Below are 18731 nucleotides of genomic sequence, written 5' to 3'. Positions count from 1 at the left end.
CGCATGTGCCCGCATTTTCTGCGGGGAGGGGGATGCAGAAAATGCGAACGCCTCTGCCTGTCAATCAGGCAGAGGTTGGCGGGGTTGGGGGCAGCAACGCTCCGTTCCTAGGCGGAGATGGAGGGTTGCCGAGGGGATGGCATCGTGGAATTGGGTGGCGAGGGCGTGATCGCAGCGGCTGCGTGACCTCACGCAGCCGCCGCAATCAGTAAGATGGGGGCGGGCCTCCTGCGGGCACAACCAGGCTGCACCGGCAGGAGGCAACCTTTAATTTCTACGATCTAGCGGAAATTGCGATGCGATTGCAATTTCTGCTTCATCAAGGGGAGGGATCAAGGGGGGGGGGAAGCGACGGTCAGCATGCATTCAGAAGGATTGCAAACTCTGCTACTTAGCTGAATTAGGCCCTAATATCCATTGCTAATTGTTAGCATTCTGATGGTGAGAATCCCGACAGGTGCAAGATGAGTATACTTGCCTTACCCCAATGCTCCCAAAACCCTCTGTTGCCACAGCCTAAACCTTTTGGTAACCTCAACCCTATTTGATCGTTAGTTCTTCGTAAGGATATTCTTATGTCAATCCCAACATGTTTCAATTGTTCTACTGTCTTAGCCTCTATCACCTCTGATGGGAGGCTATTCCACCTAGCCACTACCCTTTCTGTAAAGTAATCTTTCCTCAAGTTTCATTTGTACCTACCTCCTTCCAGTTTCAGCATGTGTCCTCCTGTTCTACTACTAGCTCTGCAGCTTGGCAAAACCATGTTGCACTGCAGATGTAAAGTGTGCAGAGAGATTTAGATTGTGGGCTGCATGGCTAAAGCAGCCAGTATTTACCCTGCACACACACAAATAAATAAATAAATAAATGTATTTGCACCCCTTGCATTGCAACATGATGAACCAGGTGCAAAGTTGCTTTCTTTATTTGTTTTGCCCCCAACTGCGTCTCTTAAAATAAAATGTTTGCTGTGCTTTGACTTGTTATATTTATTGGTGTTAGTGATGCACCATGCATCTACGGATTATAGAAATGTCTTGTCACAGTATCTTGAGTTTATGATGTTGGTAAAATATTTTCTGAGGATCTCCCTTCTTTACAGTAGTCTGTTGTACAGGTTTGCCCTAGAGCAGAAGAATACAATGAGAGTCCACTTTTAATAGATTTCAGGCCGTGACTTTTGTTAATTTATATATCCTCCAAAAGGAATCCTCTATAATTAGAGTGGAAACGTGCAGTTGCCGCACAGTGGGGCAATGTCGGCATTATAGCATAACACTTGCCTTATTAGTAACACCACACATCATCAAAGCAATGGACACGCATTCAGCTATTCAGATGCCTGAGGGATAACATTTGATGTAAACGTGTATTGAAATACTGGCTGGATTGTGCAGTTGCAAACCATGTGGAAATGTTTCCATGCTATGATTGAAGCAGGAATATTTTAAATTTTCTTTTGCTGGTTTTCAAGCAATCTGGTAGGAATACTTCCCAGAATCTTGCGACTCCCACTAATAGGAATGACTGCCCGGAAATGAAGGCATGACATGTTGGAGTGGCGTTACTAGGAGAGAATGGAGTGTTTGCAAAAGGCACTTGGTGTCTTGAAAAAGAATTCAACACCCAAACCCTTTATCACACTTTGAGACTCTCCACCTGGAAACTTAATTATTTTCTAGTGGGAATTTTGTTTGTGATTCACACATTTATCTAAAGTGTAAAGCATAAAGTAGTAGAAAAGAAAAAAAAAGCTGAACTATAACTTCATTAAATTAGTTATTTATTTATTAAGTTTCTTATATAGTGCATCAAATTCCGTTGCACTTTACAATTGGAAACAGCAGGGATGGATCAAAACTGGGTAATAACAGTCATAGAGGTAGGAAGGCGCTGCTTGCAATCTTGAGGGAAATAGACATTGATACACAAGGATTGGTGTTCTCTATTGCACAAAGGTCCGCCAGATTGCAAAGGTTCTTGGCGAGCTGTATGATATGGTCACACAGCAATGTTGGCCAGGGGTCAGGAGAATGTGAAAGTGAAGAAAAAGAAAACGTGAGGATATGTGTGGGCTGTACAGAGGGGATGTAATTGGATAGGAAAGTTTATGAAGGTTATGTGAGCAGAAGAGGTGAGTTTGGAAACGCTTGAAGGGTTGGAGACTAGGGGAAAGTCTTATTGTGCGTGGGAGGGCATCCAACAGAGTGGGTGCAGCCTGAAGAGAGTCCTGCAATCGTGAATGGGAGCAAATAATCAGCGTGCATGAGAGATGTAGATCTTGTGATGAGGTCGGGTTTGAGATATTTTGAGATAAGCAAAGAGATGTACATTGGTGTAGTTTGGTTAAGTAAAAGGTTTGTGTGAGTAAAAGTATTTGAAATTGAATACGGCAGAATACAGGTAACCAATGGAGGGACTGACAGAGTGGATCTGCAGACGATGAACGTCTAGCGAGGAAGATTAGCCTCGCAGCTGCATTCAGAATGGATTGTAGTGGTGAGAGTCTCGTTTTGGGAAGACCGTCAAGAAGACTATTGGAATAATCAATGCGGGAGATAATGAGAGTATGGATTAGAGTTTTTGCAGTGTCTTGTGTAAGATATGGTCATATTTGCTTATGTTTTTTTGTTGCATGTAACATGATTTTGAGACAATTGAATGTGGGTAACAAAGGACAGTTCAGAGTCAAGGATGACATCTAGGCAGCGAGCTTGTGAGGCAGGATTGTCGAGTTCTCAACAGTGATAGAGATAACAGGTTGGTAACTACTATTGGTCGGTGGAAATATAATTAATTCTGTTTTTGGAATACTAAGTTTAAGATGGCGAGATGACACCCAGGATGAAACAGCAGAAAGGCACTCGGGGACACTGACCAATACAGATGGTGACAGATCTGGGGTGGATAGGTAGATTTAAGGGTCATCCACGTACAGATGATCCTGAAATCCAAAAGAGCTGACTACTTTGCAAAAAAAAAATTAGTATAGATTGAGAAAAGCAGAGGACCTAAGACTGAGCTTTGCGGTACTTCATCTGATAGAGGTAGCAAAGAGGAGGTGGATTCAGAGACGTGGACACTGAAAGAGCGATTAGATAGGCAGGATGAGACCCAAGCAAGGGCTGTATCATGAAAACCTAGGGAATGTAGTGTTTGTCGTAGAAGAGAGTGGTCAGCAGTGTCAAAAGCAGCAGAGAGATCTAGAAGAATAAGAAGTTAGTAATGGCCTTTAGACTTCACTGACCAGATCATTCACTACTTTAGTCAGTGCTGTAATCCTTTATGTGGGGTGAGTGTATGCAAGTCTCAAGTAGCTTGGACAGGCATGGGAGCTGAGAGATGGGACAGTAGTCTGAGAGCGAGTTTGGGTCAGATTTATTTTTTCAGAATGGGAGTAATTGCTGCATGCTTGAAGAGAAAAGGAAAGGTGCCAATAGAGAGAGTGGGATTACAGATTTTATTTAAGGTTGGGATGAGTACAGGATACAGTGCTTTTACCTATTTGTGAGGGTCTAGGATCAAGAGGAGAGGCAGTAGATTAGGAGGATTAGAAGAGTGTTGATACTTCATCTTCGTTTGTGGAATCAAATGAAGAGAAGGTGCCAGAGGGTTCAGGTAGGGAACCAAGCAGGTCACTGGCTGAAGTATGAAGCAAGATTTTGCACATAGATAATAGGCGGTTATTTAAATGTATTAAAAGGTCTCTTGGGGGTTAGAGGCTTGAGCAGAGATGAGCGTTTGGAAATATGTTTGTACAGCAATGTCCAGGCATTACGATTTGGAGTGGTAGATAGTCTTATATGTGAGGAAGTCGCTTGGAGTATGAGATGTGACCACCATGACAGTCAAAGTCTGCTCCGTTCACATGACTTAGTGAGCAGAGAGTCTCTGGAACACTCGACTAACTTTGTGTGCACAGTAAACCTCACCCTCTTTCTTCCTCCTCTGCCACATGGTATGGACTATAGGGAGAATGGGTCTAGACTGCACAACCTAGTGGTTGTAATGAGAGGTGCTATCTGCTGAGATTTATGGTACTACACGAGAAGGAATGGGTGCAGATGTACTATGCAATAATTATCGTAAATTACAATATATAATAGGTTGTTAGCATATAATTGGGCAATGATATGGGCTGGCCCACCGCATCGAGGTCACCTCTATCGAGCAAGTCCCTATAAAATAGTGAATATAAGTGTTAGGGTGTGATGCCCCAGAGTGTCCCAGACAGAACTGTTCAGGTGATCCCATGCCCCAATGTTTACCCCCCAAACTGCTACTGCCACATGACCTACTGAGAATCTGAATCTGTTTGTCTGGCATGCATGCTCATCTGCCCCCTGGAGAGATTTTATAAAGGAGATACTGGTTATTAGGTGGACAGCTAAGAGAAATGTCCCATGCTTAAATTGTACTTGCTATTAAAAGAAAACTACTATGCTGTAATTTAGGAGTGGACCAGAAAGACATTGATTCTTCATTTTACATCACACCAATGTATCTCTTGATGTGTGCTTTTTACCATTTCTCAAAGTTTGAGCTTATTGCTAGATGTGGTAGATTTTTGTCCTACATTTATCTGAATTTGTGCTATTCATCTTCCAATTGACTAGACCTAGATACCCGTTGATATAGAGCTTCATGCCATTATGCTGGCAGCACCATATAGGTGTGGCTAATAAATGAGATTGTACTTGTATGAGGATGTTGAAGATGATGAATGGTCCCGGAAGGCCTTACACATCAAATACAAATGAAATATGGAACACATTGAGAAAATTGCTCAAATTGACCATTGCATAAGAATAATAGCTGAAATGGTACATCGACAAATAAACTCTTAGGCAAGTTTTGTATCAAGATCTTAACATCACAAACCGTTGTGCTAAGATGGTTCCTAGCCCGCTCGCTGCCTAGCCGAAAGAAAATCGAAAGCATATTTGTACTGACATTTTGGAACCAATTAAAGCGGATTCACATGTTTTAGATAGTTATTACCTGTGATAAAACATGGATCTAACAGTACAAACCTGAGACAAAATGCCAGTCCACGCGCTGGAATACACCATCATCACCAAGAATGAAGAAAGCACGTCAAAGCAAATCCAAATTCAAAGCCATGTTAATTGTTTTCTTTGATATTACGGCTGTTATTTTGACAGACTGGGTACCAGAAGGCGCAACAGTGAATCAATATTACTACAAAAATGCTCTAGAAACTTTGTGGGAAAGAATCAGAAGAAAGCGGCTAGACTTGTGGAAAAAATGGTTTCATCCTCCATCAGGACAATGGGGGTCATTCTGAGTTGATCGCTAGCTGCCGTTCGCAGCGCAGCGATCAGGCTAAAAATTGGCATTTCTGCGCATGAGTATGGGCCGCAATGCACACGCGCGTTGTACGGGTACAAAGCCCGTTGTGTTTGTGCACAGGTTGTAGCGAAGTTTTCAGTCGCAGGAAGATTGACAGGAAGGGGGCGTAACTGGGTGTCATCTGACCGTTTTCAGGGAGTGTTTGCAGAAATGCAGGCGTGTCTGAAAAACGCAGGCGTGGCTGGGCGTTCGCTGGGCGGGTGTATGACGTCAAATCCGGACACGAATAGGCTGAAGTGATCGCAAGCGCTGAGTAGGTTCAGAGCTACTCTGAAACTGCACAAACTGTTTTTTGCAGAGCTCGGCTGCACATGCGTTCGCACTTCTGCTAAGCTAAAATACACTCCCAGTGGGAGGCAGCATAGCGCTTGCACGGCTGCTAAAAACTGCTAGCGAGCGATCAACTCGGAATGACCCCCCCGTGCACCAGCTCACACTGCTCTCTTTGTGAAGCAGGTTTTGACCAAGAAACAGATTGCAGTGCTAGAACACCCTCCATACTCGCCAGACCTAGCACCGTGTGACTTCTTTGTTTTCCCTAGAGTCAAATGTACTCCAGGGAACCTGTTTTGCACCAGTTACTGAGGTAGAGAAGAAGCTGTTGAGACAGCTGACCTATACTGAGCTACAGCATGGCTTTGACCAATGGCAAATAAGAATGCAGCAGTGTGGTGATGCAGAAGGGGAGTACATACTGTATGTAAATTATAGTATCAGTCTCATTATTTAATAAACACACCTTGGATATGTTGTATATACTACCAATATACTGCCTGGCTGGTGGGCAGTGTTTAATTTGCACAAGACATAACCACTTAGCCTTCAGGCCAAGGGATATGTATAATATCCCGGCAGATGGAATGCTGGCAGCTGCTACACGGACAGCGGCATCCCATCTGCCGAAATCCCAGCAGCGCGTCCCCTCACGGGCCCACTGGGCACGCATCATGCCCAGTGGCTCGCTTCGCTTGCCACAGGTTGTATTCCCACTTGGTTAGTGGTGTGGAGCTGCCAACCGAGTGGGAATACAGAGTGTGTGTCGGGATTCCGGACGTCTGTATTTCACTGGCTGTCGGCATTTTGGCGTCTGTCTCCTGAACGCCGGGATCCCGACAGCCGGTACAGTATATTAACTGCATCCCCAGGCCAAAAAGTTTTTCTTGTCAGACAATAAGACATCTTACCATATATATACCAGCAGTGCCAGTGTCCAGGATACCCCTGCACTGTAATATTGTTGCACTAAGATGCATATTTTGGGATAAAGTTGGAGGGGTTTATTTACAAAGCATTGGGTTGTAAATACCTATGCTTCTGACCATGTTTGGGGAAATGCTTTTACTAGCAAAAAGTGGGTAGTGAAATCATTGCTCTTTTACATTTCTGGCATAAACATGATCAAAGCCGCCAGGTTTTGCAACCCGATGCTTCGTAAATAAACTCCTATGTTTTTTTTTTTTTTTAATCTACAGCCATGTGTGTGTTTATAACCCGATGTGTTTCTATCTGTCATTGCAGGATTTTTGGCCTGAGTGACATAATTGTTTACTCTAACTGCACGGGCAGCATTGATGACCTCATTCTGAACCAGAGCCATGATTGGCCGGTGTATGTGAATCCGGGGATTTTGCTACTGCTGTACTACGCGCTCATCTCACTGCTGAAGCTGAAGAATTCCAGCACGGTAAGGGCCATTGGAGGGCTACACGTGATGCTATACCGTATTCTGGGCTGGGATTCATGGATATCTCACATTTTTAATCTCTCAGGTGGAAGATAAGGTGCAGGATGGGGGATGTGACCCCCAGAAATCTGTGCAAGAAAACCTGGAATTAGCAGATGCCGAGTCGTGGTCGAAAGAACGATACAGCGAGGAGACAAAGGCGAGTTTTATCTTTTATCAGAATTTTACAGCGCAAAGGATGAGGATTACTAAATTGCTAATATTCGACATTGTGTAATGATGTTTGTGTTTAAAGGCATTTCCCAGTCATAATGGGGGTTTTATACAATTCCCACTTCTACATGAATACTACAGCTGTGGGCATCTGCCCCCCTCTGTTTGCACAATGCAGAACTTACAGCTGAGCATCCCTAGGGGCAACGTTTATTTCTGGTACTGCTTCATATCTGTAAACTTTCCAAAAACCATTCCACCTCAATAGAACAAGCACATTTACCAGGACATCAGCAGTGCACAAGTCACTTGTTCAGATCTACCCTACTGCCATAGTGCCACCCCACTGACCCACTGCCATAGTGCCGCCCCACTGCCATAGTGCCACCCCACCATAATGCCACATCACTACCCCACTGCCATAATGCCACCTCACTGCCCCATTGCCATAATGCCACCTCACTGCCCCACTATCATAATGCCACCCCACTGCCATAATGCCACCTTACTGCCATAATGCCACCTTACTGCCTCACTGCCATAATGCCACCTTACTGCCTTACTGCCATAATGCCACCTCACTGCCATAATGCCACCTCACTGCCCCACTACCATGCCACCCCATTGCCCCACTACCATAATGCTGCCCCACTGCCATAATGCCACCTCACTTCCCCACTGCCATAATGCCACCTCAATGCCATAATGCTAAACCTATGTGTGCATGCTTTTATCTTACAAAGGTGCATTTTCTTCATTTTATTTGAATTGCTTGGTTCGTCTGCTCTGTTCTATAAATAGCAAACGTGAAAGCGTGTCATCATTGGTCACACTTCTACACAATATATTGGATGTAACAAAGCATTGATGTAACTTGCATGTTTGTATTGGGAGAAATACCGCACTGGTGTTACCTATTTATGGCTTCCACTCATACTCTTGTCTATGTTTTTCAACAGCCCATGTTACCAAAGACCAGCAAACCGTCTGCAACTGATGAGCAGGACCACACTGTCCATGCCATCCAACCAGGCTCCAGCCAGCAGCTTGGTATGAGACCTTTGTTATGTACATATAGACTCATCGGGCAGGATTGGGAATAAGTGATGCATCATTACCAGCTGTGGATAACATGATCTATTTTAGTGACCCTCGCGTAGGGTTTTGTGAGTCTTCATAATAGCCGCATAATATATGTTGACAGAGGCCTAGTTTCTACATTACCAGTTGTAACATCCATGCTTCCAGCTGTGAGTTACAACATGTAATGGGTGTAGCTAGTGGTCAAAGAGCCTTATTCAGGGTTGTTAGCAAACCAAACCGTTAGCAATTGGCCAAAACCATGTGCACTGCAGGTGGGGCAGATGTAACGTGTGCAGGGAGATTTAGATTTGGGTGGGTTATCACTGGCAGGCTGCTTCCGTGCTCCACAATATTACCAGCTCCACTAAGGGTCACTGCCTGGCAATCACCGTGCTCTCCAGGCAATAACTTCTATTGGGCACATAGTAGGAAAGAGGGTGAGACAGAGGGAGTCTGTTTGAAGTCAGAACCTGTATATAAGAGACCATTTTATCTCCTAATGTAATTATGGTTAATTTAATTTACAATTAACTAGAACTATGTTTGTAATCCTTATTGTATATTGCCGCCCTGTTCAAAGAGACCTGTGTAATTATCCTTGCATTATTGTGATACACAAATATGTCCTGGCACACTTGTTGGGAAAGGAATCTCTGATGTAGTGCATTGTAGCTGCGCTGCCTGCCTGACATAGGACCCAGACGCTTTGCTGCTACTCTCTCCACACTGTCGTGTAGGTAGTTTATTATCCCCATAGCAATGCTCCGACCATTGTAGGATTGTGGTAGAAGCAACCCCTGAATGGCTGATCTTGTACTTAATTTGCAGCCATTTGGCATTTTTCTCCACTGCTACGTAAAGTATTTTGGGGGAGATGCATCAAACACAGCCTGTAAAATGGCAGTTATGAGCTGATTAGCTGGCACTTTAACTCTTTCCAAGGTTTGGTACATCTCCCCAAAACATTTCATTTGCTGTAGAACAGTGTTACTCTTTTCTGATTGCATTTGTCAATTCGCACCCGGGAGCCGTACTTTGTTGCTTCCCAGTTGCGACCCGCCTGAGCCACTTTCACAGTGCTGTCTCCAGCCTGGCATATTGCCTGGTTGGTGAAGTCAGCGGTGACTCGCGTGGAGTTGGCGCTTGGAGATCAGATGATCTCCAAGGCCCGCCCGGCAACCCTGTTCACACCGTACAGCGACCAGGGATAAAACCGTGTTCCCGCTCGACCCGGGTTATTTTACCTGGAACCTTTCAGACTGCACAGCGTTTACATCACTAGTGATCTCCTCTCTTGCTCTCCCGGTGCCCCTCTGACACCAGTCACTGATAGAATGCCGAGACTCTGCCCCTGTATACACATCTGATCCAGTGATAATGGGCTGAGCATTATTTGGGTTGTGCGTATTTTACGAGTGGGATCTGCAGAGATCCTCCTCCTCATCCTAACGCGTCTACATTCCATCAATGATTGTCCGGCACCTGGTATAACTTGCTCAGCAAGGCCATTGTGTTCCAGCGGGAGGATCTGGAGTAATTTCAAAGGCAAATATTAACCACAAATGGAAAACGTATTTGCTTTTCTTTGTACAGCAACTCTATAGGGATATTCTCTGTGTTCACCTGTGTAATACGCCTTTCAGACTAGCAAAAATTTCCCGGGTTATTGCACGTGAACGCGCACCAACCTGGGATTTTGCTTAGTCTGAATGGGTCCTAAAGCAGTATCCCGAGTCGAGCGCCCCGGCATTTCATCCCAGGTCGCGACCTGGGTTGAAGCCGGAATCAACCCGGGATGCGTGCAGTGTGAAAGGGTATGCCGGGTCACGGCGACCTGGCACCTGTTCTCTGCATAGGAGGAGGAGGCGCTTGGTGATGAACTCCAAGCGCCGCCTCCGGTAGCATCAGCGGTGATGTCACCAACCCGGCAATATGTTGAGTCGGGCCACAAGTCTGAAAGTGGTCTCAAGCTGGGTCGCACCTGGGAAGCACCTGTGTACACATTCCCGGATGCGACCCGGCTATATATGTCTGAAAGGGGTATAATTGGATAACTGTGTAGACACCCATTGCAGTGACTATTCAGTATATGAAATTTCCACGCTTTGCATCTTTAAAGTAAAACTACAACCCCCAGCCCCACCTCATCTAGAAAGTAAATAAGTGCTGTTTAAAGATTTTATTAATATATAACAATCACTTTTTATTTTTGTTTATTCCTTTTACATCCACAAGTCAGGAACTTGAGATGTGTTCCAGGCTTTTAGAGGAATATGGCAACAATGAAGAAGTAACATTTGTGTTAGATTCTATTGTTAAAAAAATTAAATTGCTGTACATTAACAGAAAATGTAAGAAAGTACAGTATTTTATATGTGACCCCCTCCCTCCATGGCTGCGTCCCTCTCGTGCTATAGGTATGCATATGTCTGGCACTGCAGCTTTCAAAAATGAAAAGTGGATGTGTTGCCCATTGCAACCAATCAGGTTCAAGATATAATTTCTCTATTGCATTCTAGAAAATGCTGGAATCTGATTGGATGCGTTGGGAAACCTCTCCATGTTTATTTTGGAAGCTTTGGTAAATCTTCTTAGTAGATTTACTAAAGTCTTAGGGGGGTATTCAATTAAGTGCCGTTGCCAGGGTGTTCAATTGCGGCATTTTCGCCCATTTTTTAATCCAATTTTTGCAAATTATGGGCAAAAACACCCGCAAATTCGCCGGTACACTTGGTTTTTGCCAGTGCCGAATTGTTTTTCAACCAGTGGAAAAAATGGCACAGGCAATGAATAGGTCGAATGTAAATTCGACCTAAAAACGAGTTAAAAGTGGCGTTTTTTTGACTGATCGAAAAAACGTCACTAATTAAATAGCCCTCTTATAACGCTTTGGGGGAGATGTACTAAGCCTTGAAAAGTGATTCATTTCACGGTTATAAAGTACCAGCCAATCAGCTCCTAAGTGTCATGTCACAGGCTGGGTTTAAAAAATGACAGGAGCTGGTTGGTTAGTACTTTTATTACCGTGAAACGTTTCACTTTTCCAGGCTTAGCACATCTAGCCCACTGTGTTTTATTAAAGAGCAATCTTCCCTGTAGCAATTGTTTAGTTTTATTTGTGTTCTCTACCGTCTGCAACTTCTTGTAATGCCAAAGCTTTTCTTAAGTGATCACCACTTGTCACACACCAATTCCCAGAACTGGCTGCAAATCTTGTTTTATGTGGAACCAAAAAATTCTAGAATGTCATTAATTTTATTCCTTATGCACCTGTCATAGTGGAGTCTCCTGGGGCTTTGAATTTTTTTGTGTTACACATCTCATGGAAGATCTCCAGAACATTGCCCAGCAGCAACTCCAGTCTGTTACACGCTTTAGTACTAATTGTTCCATCCAGTTTCCCTTCCCGGTTGTGAATAGGATGTGATTTATAGATGGTAGGATGTTGGCTGGAATCGTTGTAACCGTTTGCTCCCTTTCCAAACTGTAACACATGTAAATATGTCTTCACATTTTCCACCTTGCTGACTGCAAATCCCACCGTTTTTTTCAGGCATGTATTTATATCAGGAATTCCCAACCTGGGTCTTTAAGGCCCACTAACAGTCCAGGTTTTAAGGATAGTGATACTGGAACACAGGTGGCTTACTTAGTTTCTCTATAATTTTTTTATTTTAACCACATGTGCTCAAACATGGATATCACTACAACGTGGACTATTGTGGGGACCAAGGTTGGGAAACATTAATTTATATCATTAGGCAGAGAGATGTTTTTATTTAATTACCTTGGATATTAGACTACACAACTTTAGTGCTGAAAATACATTAAAATTGCAAATGTGTTAAGAAAAAAATTAAATTAAAAAATAACTAAAGAAAAACAGGTGAGAGCCTCCAAGTACAAATGAGGAATGGGCAGATGGTGTATAGGACATTATCTGGTTAGTTGACCAATGGTTAAGCATTTTAAGTGTCATTTGACCTAGAATATCCATTGGTATCTTATAGAATATGTATTCTATAACATAGACAGATCTGAAAGTCTCTACACCAAGATCCAGTCATGTGACCATCGCTCGGGATCCCGGCGGTCACCATTCTGACGCCGGGATCCCGAGCGATCAAAAGCCCGACTAACAGGGACTATTCCCACTCATGAGTGTCAACAACACCCACAGAGTAGGAATAGAACCTGTGGTGAGCGCAAGTGGCTTTGTGGCACTCGCCTCCCCCTTCTGCCGGCATTCTGCGTCCGGGATCCCGAAGTCTGTATGCTGATCGCTGGGATCCCCACCGCTGGTCACCCAACCCTATACCTCGGCAGAAGTTGAGATATTTTAAGCATATGCATAGGGAAAGTAACGGGAAGGGCATGACCCAAACATTTTGCTTCTGGGCCAGTTGCCTTCATTTTTGGCCTTGGCTTGACCTTCACCAGCATCACCCCTCTTACTGCCAGACCGGTTCTGTTGCTCTATGGTGGCATTTTAGCAAGGACCCCTCATTCTGAGAATAGAGAAAATGACCCAACAAATACAATGCCAGACGTAGATGCTAAAGCCAACCAGGGAACTACAGAGGGCATTGTGGAGAGGGATACTGTGGCCTCGTAGGTGGATCTGCAGATGTACCTATTATAACGGATATGGAAAATCAACCATCACCAAAATCTATTGTTCAAAAATACATTTGGTCCTGCAGTGGTAAGAATCAGCTGAGTATCTTTCTGGGCCTGTGTCTGGAATATAGACATGCCTGGCACGGCTAGTTGGTTGGTGCATGTGCATTGGAGCTGATAGCCAAAGTCAACAAATATGTCAAAAAAACAACTTCGTTTAATGTTATAGGCTTCCCCTTGCTTTCTATTTTCAGGGAAACCTGAACCTAATGTGAAAACTGAACCTAATGTGTTTCCCGTCTCTCAACAGGTAGTCAACCTGAGACCTCAAAAGAGCAGTCTGCTCTTCACATACTGCGCAATGTCATCCTGAACCAGAGCTATATATGCGCACTCATCGCCATGATGGTAAGTCTTTATGTTCAGCTCAACACACATCAGTCATTTCTATCACTTGTAATTAGTGATATCCTACTTCAGCCAGCTCGTCCATGAACATAGTATCTGAGGTTGAAAAAAGACAATTGTCCGTCGAGTTCAACCTATTTGTGGTGTCCTATGCATGATGATTTGACTAAAATTTCTGACTGATGCTGTTGTCAGCTGTTGCATTTTATCCCTATTTATAGTAACTATAATGCATGACTATGCACCATACCCCTGGATATCCTTATCCATTAGGAATTTATCTAACCCATTCTTAAAGGTGTTGACAGATTCCGCCATTACAACTCCCTTGGGCAGGGAATTCCAAACACGTATTGTCCTTACCGTGAAAAAGCCTTTACGCCGTATTGTGCGGAATCTCCTCTCCTCTAACCTGAGCGAGTGTCCACGAGTCCTCTGTGTTGATCTAACCAAAAACAGGTCCCGCGCAAGCTCTGTGTATTGTCCCTTTATATATTTGTAGATGTTGATCATGTCCCCTCTTAGTCTCCGCTTATCCAATGTAAACATGCCTAGTCTTTCAAGCCTTTCCTTGTATTCCATAGTCTCCATGCCCTTAATTAGTTTGGTCGCCCTCCTCTGTACCTTTTCAAGCTCCAGGATATCCTTTTTGTAGTACGGTGCCCAGAATTGTACACCGTATTCAAGGTGTGGCCTCACTAGTGATTTATATAACGGGAGTATAATACTCTCGTCCCTAGCATCAATACCCCGTTTTATGCATGCTAATATCTTATTAGCCTTCTTTGCTACAGTCCTACTTTGGGTACTACTGCTTAGCTTGCTATCTATGAGGACACCTAAGTCCTTTCCAGTACAGAATCCCCTAATTTCTCTAACGTCCTAGTGGATGCTGGGGACTCCGAAAGGACCATGGGGAATAGCGGCTCCGCAGGAGACTGGGCACAAAAGTAAAAAGCTTTAGGACTACCTGTGGTGCACTGGCTCCTCCCCCTATGACCCTCCTCCAAGCCTCAGTTAGATTTTTGTGCCCGAACGAGACGGGTGCAGGCTAAGGGGCTCTCCTGAGCTGCTTAGAGTAAAAGTTTAAAGTAGGTTTTTTATTTTCGGTGAGACCTGCTGGCAACAGGCTCACTGCACCGAGGGACTAAGGGGAGAAGAAGCGAACTCACCTGCGTGCAGAGTGGATTGGGCTTCTTAGGCTACTGGACATTAGCTCCAGAGGGACGATCACAGGCCCAGCCATGGATGGGTCCCGGAGCCGCGCCGCCGGCCCCCTTACAGAGCCAGAAGAGTGAAGAGGTCCGGAAAATCGGCGGCAGAAGACGTCCTGTCTTCAATAAGGTAGCGCACAGCACCGCAGCTGTGCGCCATTGCTCTCAGCACACTTCACACTCCGGTCACTGAGGGTGCAGGGCGCTGGGGGGGGTGGCGCCCTGAGACGCAATTAAAAAAACTTTTTTTGGCAAAAAATACATCACATATAGCTCCTGGGCTATATGGATGCATTTAACCCCTGCCAATTTTTCCATTAAAAAGCGGGAGAAAGGCCGCCGTGAAGGGGGCGGAGCCTATCTCCTCAGCACACTGGCGCCATTTTTTCCTCACAGCTCCGTTGGAGGAAGGCTCCCTGACTCTCCCCTGCAGTCCTGCACTACAGAAACAGGGTAAAACAAGAGAGGGGGGGGGCACTAAATTGGCATATTAATATATACAGCAGCTATATTAGGGAAAAACACTTATATAAGGTTATCCCTGTATATATATAGCGCTCTGGTGTGTGCTGGCAAACTCTCCCTCTGTCTCCCCAAAGGGCTAGTGGGGTCCTGTCCTCTATCAGAGCATTCCCTGTGTGTGTGTGCTGTGTGTCGGTACGCTGTGTCGACATGTATGAGGAGGAAAATGGTGTGGAGGCGGAGCAATTGCCTGTGTTAGTGATGTCACCCCCTAGGGAGTCGACACCTGACTGGATGGTCTTATGGAAAGAATTACGTGATAGTGTCGGCACTTTACAAAAGACTGTTGACGACATGAGACAGCCGGCAAATCAGTTAATACCTGTACAGGCGTCTCAAACACCGTCAGGGGCTATAAAACGCCCGTTACCTCAGGTCGATACAGACACTGACACGGACACTGACTCCAGTGTCGACGGTGAGGAAACAAACGTATTTTCCAGTAGGGCCACACGTTACATGATCACGGCAATGAAGGAGGTTTTGAACATTTCTGATACTACAAGTACCACAAAAAAGGGTATTATGTGGGGTGTGAAAAAACTACCCGTAGTTTTTCCTGAATCAGATGAATTAAATGAGGTGTGTGATGAAGCGTGGGTTTCCCCCGATAAAAAACTGCTAATTTCAAAAAAATGATTGGCATTATACCCTTTCCCGCCAGAGGTTAGGGCGCGTTGGGAAACACCCCCTAGAGTGGATAAGGCGCTCACACGCTTATCAAAACAAGTGGCGTTACCGTCTCCTGATACGGCCGCCCTCAAGGAACCAGCTGATAGGAAGCTGGAAAATATCCTAAAAAGTATATACACACATACTGGTATTATACTGCGACCAGCAATCGCCTCAGCCTGGATGTGCAGTGCTGGGGTGGCTTGGTCGGATTCCCTGACTGAAAATATTGATACCCTGGACAGGGACAATATATTATTGACTATAGAGCATTTAAAGGATGCATTTCTATATATGCGTGATGCACAGAGGGATATTTGCACTCTGGCATCAAGAGTAAGTGCGATGTCCATTTCTGCCAGAAGAGGGTTATGGACGCGACAGTGGTCAGGTGATGCGGATTCCAAACGGCATATGGAAGTATTGCCGTATAAAGGGGAGGAGTTATTTGGGGACGGTCTATCGGACCTGGTGGCCACGGCAACGGCAACGGCTGGGAAATCCACCTTTTTACCCCAAGTCACCTCACAGCAGAAAAAGATACCGTCTTTTCAGGCTCAGTCCTTTCGTCCCCATAAGGGCAAGCGGGCAAAAGGCCACTCATATCTGCCCCGGGGCAGAGGAAGGGGAAAAAGACTGCAGCAGACAGCCTCTTCCCACGAACAGAAGCCCTCCCCCGCTTCTGCCAAGTCCTCAGCATGACGCTGGGGCCTTACAAGCGGACTCGGGCAAGACGGTGGGGGCCCATCTCAAGAATTTCAGCGCGCAGTGGGCTCACTCGCAAGTGGACCCCTGGATCCTGCAGGTAGTATCTCAGGGGTACAAATTGGAATTCGAGACGTCTCCCCCTCGCCGGTTCCTGAAGTCTGCTTTACCAACGTCTCCCCCCGACAGGGAGGCGGTATTGGAAGCCATTCACAAGCTGTATTCCCAGCAAGTGATAATCAAGGTACCCCTCCTACAACAGGGAAAGGGGTATTATTCCACGCTGTTTGTGGTACCGAAGCCGGACGGCTCGGTGAGACCCATTTTAAATCTGAAATCCTTGAACACTTACATAAAAAGGTTCAAGTTCAAGATGGAGTCACTCAGAGCAGTGATAGCGAACCTGGAAGAAGGGGACTATATGGTGTCTCTGGACATCAAGGATTCTTACCTCCATGTCCCAATTTGCCCTTCTCACCAAGGGTACCTCAGGTTTGTGGTACAGAACTGTCACTATCAGTTTCAGACGCTGCCGTTTGGATTGTCCACGGCACCCCGGGTCTTTACCAAGGTAATGGCCGAAATGATGATTCTTCTTCGAAGAAAAGGCGTCTTAATTATCCCTTACTTGGATGATCTCCTGATAAGGGCAAGGTCCAGAGAACAGTTAGAGGTCGGAGTAGCACTATCTCAAGTAGTACTACGACAGCACGGATGGATTCTAAATATTCCAAAATCGCAGCTGATTCCGACGACACGTCTGCTGTTCCTAGGAATGATTCTGGACACAGTACAGAAAAAGGTGTTTCTCCCGGAAGAGAAAGCCAGGGAGTTATCCGACCTAGTCAGGAACCTCCTAAGACCAGGCCAAGTGTCAGTACATCAATGCACAAGGGTCCTGGGAAAGATGGTGGCTTCTTACGAAGCGATTCCATTCGGCAGATTCCACGCAAGAACTTTTCAGTGGGATCTGCTGGACAAATGGTTCGGATCGCATCTTCAAATGCATCAGCGGATAACCCTGTCTCCAAGGACAAGGGTGTCTCTCCTGTGGTGGTTACAGAGTGCTCATCTCCTAGAGGGCCGCAGATTCGGCATTCAGGATTGGGTCCTGGTGACCACGGATGCCAGCCTGAGGGGCTGGGGAGCAGTCACACAGGGAAGAAATTTCCAGGGCTTGTGGTCAAGCATGGAAACGTCACTTCACATAAATATCCTGGAACTCAGGGCCATTTACAATGCCCTAAGTCAGGCAAGACCTCTGCTTCAGGGTCAGCCGGTGTTGATCCAGTCGGACAACATCACAGCAGTCGCCCACGTAAACAGACAGGGCGGCACAAGAAGCAGGAGGGCAATGACGGAAGTGGCAAGGATTCTTCGCTGGGCGGAAAATCATGTGATAGCACTGTCAGCAGTGTTCATTCCGGGAGTGGACAACTGGGAAGCAGACTTCCTCAGCAGACACGATTTTCACCCGGGGGAGTGGGGACTTCACCCAGAAGTCTTCCACATGATTGTGAACCGTTGGGAAAAACCAAAGGTGGACATGATGGCGTCCCGCTTCAACAAAAAACTGGACAGATATTGCGCCAGGTCAAGGGACCCTCAGGCAATAGCTGTGGACGCTCTGGTAACACCGTGGGTGTACCAGTCAGTGTATGTGTTCCCTCCTCTTCCTCTCATACCAAAAGTACTGAGAATCATAAGAAGGAGAGGAGTAAAGACTATACTCGTGGCTCCGGATTGGCCAAGAAGGACTTGGTACCCGGAAATTCAAGAGATGCTCACGGAAGACCCGTGGCCTCTACCTCTAAGAAAGGACCTGCTCCAGCAGGGACCATGTCTGTTCCAAGACTTACCGCGGCTGCGTTTGACGGCATGGCGGTTGAACGCCGGATTCTGAAGGAAAAAGGCATTCCGGATGAAGTCATCCCTACCCTGATCAAAGCCAGGAAGGATGTGACCATACAACATTATCACCGTATTTGGCGAAAATATGTTGCGTGGTGCGAGGCCAGGAAGGCCCCTACAGAGGAATTTCAACTGGGTCGATTCCTGCATTTCCTGCAAACAGGACTGTCTATGGGCCTAAAATTAGGGTCCATTAAGGTTCAAATTTCGGCCCTGTCAATATTCTTCCAAAAAGAACTAGCTTCTGTTCCTGAAGTTCAGACGTTTGTCAAGGGAGTACTGCATATACAGCCTCCTTTTGTGCCTCCAGTGGCACCTTGGGA

At 45.5% G+C, this 18731-nt stretch overlaps 1 protein-coding gene across 1 annotated transcript in view; it reads left to right on the top strand.

Annotated features, from left to right (window-relative positions):
* The window catches only part of PIEZO1 (piezo type mechanosensitive ion channel component 1 (Er blood group)), a 277074-nt gene that overhangs the window by 213252 nt on the left and 45091 nt on the right, over positions 1-18731 (top strand). The window contains exons 8-11 of the mRNA XM_063944250.1: positions 6895-7060; positions 7146-7259; positions 8233-8323; positions 13287-13384. Of these exons, the coding sequence (XP_063800320.1) occupies positions 6895-7060; positions 7146-7259; positions 8233-8323; positions 13287-13384 (469 nt within the window). The remainder of the gene's footprint in view (positions 1-6894; positions 7061-7145; positions 7260-8232; positions 8324-13286; positions 13385-18731) is intronic.

The sequence above is a fragment of the Pseudophryne corroboree genome, chromosome 11 (genome assembly GCF_028390025.1).
Source record: "Pseudophryne corroboree isolate aPseCor3 chromosome 11, aPseCor3.hap2, whole genome shotgun sequence".
Lineage (NCBI taxonomy): Eukaryota > Metazoa > Chordata > Amphibia > Anura > Myobatrachidae > Pseudophryne > Pseudophryne corroboree.
The sequence above is the reverse complement of the archived record's forward strand: the minus strand, read 5'-3'. Positions and strand labels throughout refer to the sequence as shown.